Source organism: Dermacentor albipictus, chromosome 9 (assembly GCF_038994185.2).
Source record: "Dermacentor albipictus isolate Rhodes 1998 colony chromosome 9, USDA_Dalb.pri_finalv2, whole genome shotgun sequence".
Lineage (NCBI taxonomy): Eukaryota > Metazoa > Arthropoda > Arachnida > Ixodida > Ixodidae > Dermacentor > Dermacentor albipictus.
The window spans coordinates 92,484,132-92,490,131 of NC_091829.1; the positions used below are offsets into that span (position 1 = coordinate 92,484,132).

The following is a 6,000-nucleotide window of genomic DNA, read 5'->3' on the forward strand; positions in this document are numbered from 1 at the left end:
TAAATGTGAAACTGACCACCAATTTTTACAAACTGACCTCGATTCAATTAACACTTGGTGTTCATCGTGGCTCATGATCTTAAACCACTCTAAGACAAAGCTGGTCTCCTTTACAAGAAACTCTTCCCGCATCCCAACCGCATACACTATTAATCACGTAACAGTTGAGACAGCTTCTACTTACAAATATTTAGGAGTTCACCTTTAGTCCGACTTGACTTGGAACTATCACATTGACCTGATTCTAGCAGCTGCTAACCGTTCTCTTGGCCTCTTAAGATGTAACCTTCGACACGCTCCGGCGCCTGTGCGTAAACTTGCTTATATCACCCTAATCTCACCTAAAATCGAGTACGCTTCAGCCATATATGACCCGGATAAAACCTACCTCATAGAAAACATCGAATCCCTGCAGAACCGTGCTGCTCGTCTCACTTTTTCAAATTACTCACGTTTCTCTAGCGTCGCAGTGTTAAAGGCTCGTGCTGTTCTTGATAACCTTTCCCATCATCGCAAACTTTCTCGCTTAACACTTTTTCACAAAATTTACTATCATCCGTTGCTTCATCACGATTTCTTTTAATCACCAGCGGCGGTCTTTCCACGCCGTGACCATCCTTTCAAGATCAAATGCATCATTTGCCGCACTTCATGTTTTGCGCAATTCATACCCAAAACAATTATTGAGTAGAACGAGCTGCCTGTTTCAATCGCAACAGAAATGAATTCATCTAAATTTCGTGATCTTCATAAAATGAATGCGATGAGTAGCTTTTCTTCTAGTTTCGTTCCGTTACCGCAATGTGTTTGATTTTTAATATCTTTTTGTGTTGTCTTTATTATGTTGCGTTTTTCCATTATGTCTCATTGAGTGTTGCTGTTCTGCTATTTTATTCTTGTTGCTCATTCCTTTAATACGCTTCTCTAGATGTTTATAGAATTTTTGTCACCCCCCTATGTAATACCTTCGTTGTGTGGGCCTTTAGGTGTTTCTCGAAATAAATAAATAAATAAATAAATAAATCATTAATAAATAATAATGCGGGATGACGGCAAATATAAGGTTGACCAGGAAAAAGAATCACACGAAAACAAATATTGGCTGGCATTATACATATGCAAAGCTGCACACAAGAATTATAAAGTGTACCGATCACAATGAAAAAAGTAAAAAGAAAAACTAACCAAAGATAGCGAAGTATGCGGATTCTAGGCGCAGGAACAGAGACGCGGAGCAAACACAGCTTGGTGGAAATTTGGCACATATTAGTGGGAGGAAGCACGGTTGAGTGCAATATTGGTGAACACAAGTGGGAGCAAGCTCGGCTCACTAGAATTTTAGGGAATATGGGCCAAAGAAAACTAGGCTTGGTAAAAATTTGGCGAATATGAGTTCCAGCGACATCGGCTGAATAAACATTTTGTGAATGTGAGTGGGAACAAGCGTGGCTGAGTTAAATTTTTGCGAGTTTTAGAGCAAGATCGGCTGAGTAATATTTTGGCCAATATGAGTGGGAGCACGCTCGCCTGAGAAGAAGTTAGGGGAATATGAGGGGGAGCAAGCTCGGCTGTGTAGAAATTTCGTGAATATGAGTCAGAACAAACCCAGCTTTGTCGCTAATTTAATAAATACGAGTGGGAACAAGCTCGACGGAGTAGAATTTTGGTGAATATGAGTCAGAGCAAACTCGAGTGTGTAGAAATTTAGTGAATATGAGGGGGTGCAAGCTGGGCCGAGTGGAATTCTGGTGAAGATAGGTAGGAGAAAGGTCGGCTGAATAGAATTTTGGTGAATATTTGTCGCAGAAATGTCGTCTCAGTAGAATTTTTGTTAACATGAGTTGGAGAAAGCTCTGCTGGTAGAATTTTGGTGAAGGTGAGTCAGAGCATACTTGGTTGAGTAAACATTTGTTGAATATGAGTGGGAAGAAGCTCGGCTTGGTTTAATTTGGTGAATATGAGTCAGAGCAAGGTCGACTGAGTAGAAATCTGGTGAATATGAGTGGCAACAAGCTCAGCTAGCCGAATACTTGTCCAAGAAAATCGGCTGAGCAGAATTTTAGGTTATACGAGTTGGAGTAAGCTCTCATAGATATAAATTTGCTTGTGTCTAAGTTTGCGTGAGCTAGACCAAGTAGAATTTTATGAAGTCCACACTCACATACCTATAAATCACACCACGGAATAAAACAGGGGCCCTATACCGTAAAACTATTGCAATATGTTTTTATTCAAATCTTCTGAGGTCAAATTTGCGTAACCGGTGACGCATTGGGCGGTTATCCGCAGGGCTCGGTGAACAGACCAATCAAACGCTCTCCTCGTGCAAAGGAGATCACTTTTGTTTCCTTGAAAAACGAGTAAAATTGCCCACACTAAGCGGCTTGTCTCATCTAATTAGCTGAGAAGAGGTGAGGAGTACGCTCAAGTGGATAGGGATTTGATGGGGCTGAGCCACTCCACTGAAAATCGATAACCGGATCGGAAATGCCTACTTTTCTTTTGTTCGGTCAAATCATGCATAATCAGTGTGTACACGTCACATCACATGGGGAGCTATTGTGGCTTTTGTGACGTCGCGGGACAAACAGATGAAGTGGTTCTAGTCCAAAAAAGTTTTTTACCAATCGCGTAGGGCTGATTGCAGAACTAAAATAGAAACGTTTTGAATAGTTTTACGTTACTGCGCCCGAGTAAGCACTGTATCTCACAATCTAACCAAAAGAATCTTCGGATACACAAACGCGTTCCTGTCTTTCTTTATCTTGCGTGTTACATGATACTTTTTTAGAAGCCGAACGACGTGATATGGTTATGTGCTTAGGGAGTAATACGTGTAATTACAAACTCATTTACAACATTGCCTTCGTCGTGATAGGAGACGTGATAGGAGACTGTCTATATCTGAACATACGCCTCATTTTATTTGCTTGGATGTGCAAAAACTAGTGGCACTTAGAAAGATGCTGTCATCTGCAGGAAGGAATACAAACGCTGACTTCACTGCATGAAATGATTCGCTTTTACTTTGATATCTACTGCTTAAAAAACAAGTTTCTGCCTGCTTTTTATGTTGTTGCATGTGTTTTACAAGTGTTAGAGAGAAAAAAGCAAGGAAAGGCAGGGATGTTTAAAGCGAAGTTGCTTCTTAGAATACTGCAGTATGTTAGTATAAACAAACAAAAAATTCAATGCACTGAAGCAAGTGCGATATCCTATTGCATTTAAGGTGAGCGTTACAACTGGTGCACTAAGGTTACGAGGTCCAAAACACATTAAACGCTTATTGGTTTGTGTACAGAAAAAATAATACATGAGAAAGAACCAGACAAAGGTGTTTAAATGGCGCTCATTGCGCATCAGCACTTCGAAAAGAAATTCACGGCGCTGTTTATTTCTCGCCAGAGCGGCGAAAGTGCTACGCTAGTGTACAAAATACATTACGGAGTATAGTGTTCACGTTCGCTTTGCAAGCTTGATAAGTATCACGTCTCGCCGCGAGACAGAACCTTGAAATGAGATGACTCGCCAGGAAAAATACGGATGAAAGCCCAAATCAACAAAATGCAAGTAAGTGGGCACGCGCATAGCGCGACTTTTAAACGTCACATACTCTGCTGTCATGTCACATCCAACCGACAAAGCATTTGACCGTACCTACATATTTCTAGGTCATTTCTCCGTCTGTAAAAGCATTACACGCTATGACTGAGGCGTTTTAACATAATGAACGTATACAATTGCAAAGTACACCCTTTTGGGACCCAACAAATTTGTTAAAGGGTCCCTACCGATTGTTATCAGGGAAAAAACACTTCTATGGCAGCTGTTTTTTTTATACGGCAAAATCACACAAAACCTATATAGCTGAAGTAAAACAAGAAAATACAGCAGTAGGGAACATTTTACAAATGAGATACATTTTTCTAACAATTTTCTTTGTTACGTCATCGAAAACATCGGCACAGGAAAAGAATTGCAAAGTGTGTACTTTGCAATTGTATACGTTCATTATGTTAAATAAACGTTCAAACTGAGGCGTTTTCGTATATGGCGACTATCTTGTCCTCAACACGGTTATACCAGGAGAATGCCAGCAAATTTGAACATGGGAAAAATTGAAAGTCAGACGTGGGAAAAACGAAACAAAGGTCGCTCTTAATTTTCCCCTTTTCAATTGTGCTGGTATTCTCCGAGTATAACCATGTACTCACTAGACTAAACATCCCCTCTTTTCTACGCAACAAATCAGGTTCTCGGGACGACATCCGAAGGCCTGGTCTCCTGGTGAGGGACACGTCGTAGTATCTATAACTCGCCGAGCATGTGAATAATCAGTGTCGTTCAAAGTAAAGAACATACAAAGCATAGCTTACAACTGTGGGGAGCTCGGTTTAGTGGCGGCAATAAAAGCACGTTTTGGCAGGTAGGGAGCGGATAGTCGACTGACTTTTTTTGAAAATTAAATGCAGGTTTGCCCAGTGGCTGTGGTGGTACCGCAGTCGCGCAGCCGCCCCGACTCCAAGAAAGGGCAGCAGGCAATGACCCTCGCTTCGTGGCAAGGCGAAGCAAACTGGATTACCGCGAAGCAGGGACAACGTAGCGACGGACTGCCGCTACAGGGAATCTCCCCCTCGAATGCCGAAGACTCGGGTGTGAATGGGGGAAGGAAAGAAAATTTAATATCCAAAAGAAGCTGTTTTGATATGCTTGCATGACACTGTCTCTCCTTTGGTGCGAACGTCAATCTTCAATGTTTTCTCTGAACGCAAAACCACGCAAAAAGGGCCTTCATAGGAAGAAATAAATGGTGGCCAAATACGCACGTGGTTGTGTCCATTGTCGAGAAACTAAACACTAGCTGCCACGGGCGATACGCGCGTGTGTTGCATCTCTAGTGCTGTGCGGGCGCTGGTGGAGTGCATCGCTAGGTGCCAAAAAACTGGCTGGGAATGCGGATTGCTCACCCATAGAGCATCTCGGCTCGGCTGACTTTGAGGTCATGCTTGATTGTTGTTCGCAGCCCGAGTAGTACCATGGGTAGCCTTTCCACTAAGTGCTGTCTGTCGAGCGTGGCCGCCAACGACGCCTTCTGCTGTCTGTGGGGACGCTCAGCTTACCACCCACGTTGCTCCGTGGGTGATAAGCCGCGGCGTTATGATGGCACGTGGGCAGTAGTTGTAAGGGCCGTTTTGAAATTGCCAGCCTCGGTTAATAGTTATGCGGGGAGCGCAACCGTACCACGACACCAACGTAGCAACAAATGCTTCCGCCACTATCTCGGTCGTGATGTCTTGCAGAGGTGTGCCCTCAGGTCATCCTGAGTACCAGTGGACACACGTGTAGAGGTAGGTACCTGAAACCTTGACAGAGCGGAAGAGGCCCCACCAACTCTAAATCTACGTAATTGAAACGGATTTCTGGTGGTCAAAACCGCTGCACCGCTGAACGCGGGAGTCGGGTCACTTTCACGGTTCGAGAGGCTTGGCCGCTTCTTAACCAGCTTCGAACAGGTCTGTTGATCCCTGGTGAGAGGAAGCGGTCTGACATAAACCTCTATGTAGCTCTGGTGCTGGGCTGGCTTAGCCCGTGCAGTGAATCAAATATTAGCTGCCGAAACTGAGGAGCCACGCATGGGTGCAGAGCTGCATGTGATTTGTCGCACGTGACGAGTCTTGTAGGGAAGAGGGACCCTTTCAAGCAGGAGTGACCAGCCTTTTTTACCGCAAGTGGGGAAATTCGGGGCCGGTTTACCGAGCGGAAGCTATAGTTTGGAAATCCACCGGGCCAGCAGCCAATGCGCCGATCCACGACAGCGCGTCAGCTCTCTCATTTTCAGTCCTCGAGATATGACGGATGTCCGTAGAAAATTCGGAAATAACGAAAAGTGGCCGAAGCTCATGTTCTGAGTACGAGGTACTGTTCTAGAAAACGAAGGTTCACGGCTTGTAGAAAGACAAAATGTAAAATATTGCCTGCAAAAAAAAAGAAGTGGAGATG

At 43.8% G+C, this 6,000-nt stretch overlaps 1 protein-coding gene across 2 annotated transcripts in view; it reads left to right on the plus strand.

Annotated features, from left to right (window-relative positions):
• Nucleotides 1–4,819, plus strand: part of LOC135914613 (phospholipid scramblase 3-like) — a 123,174-nt gene extending 118,355 nt beyond the window's left edge. For both annotated transcript variants that reach the window (XM_065447537.2, XM_065447539.2), the window contains exon 6: nucleotides 4,473–4,819. In XM_065447537.2, coding sequence (XP_065303609.2) covers nucleotides 4,473–4,718 — 246 coding nt within the window. In that variant the 3' untranslated portion in view covers nucleotides 4,719–4,819. The remainder of the gene's footprint in view (nucleotides 1–4,472) is intronic.
• Nucleotides 4,820–6,000: the final 1,181 nt, after the last annotated feature.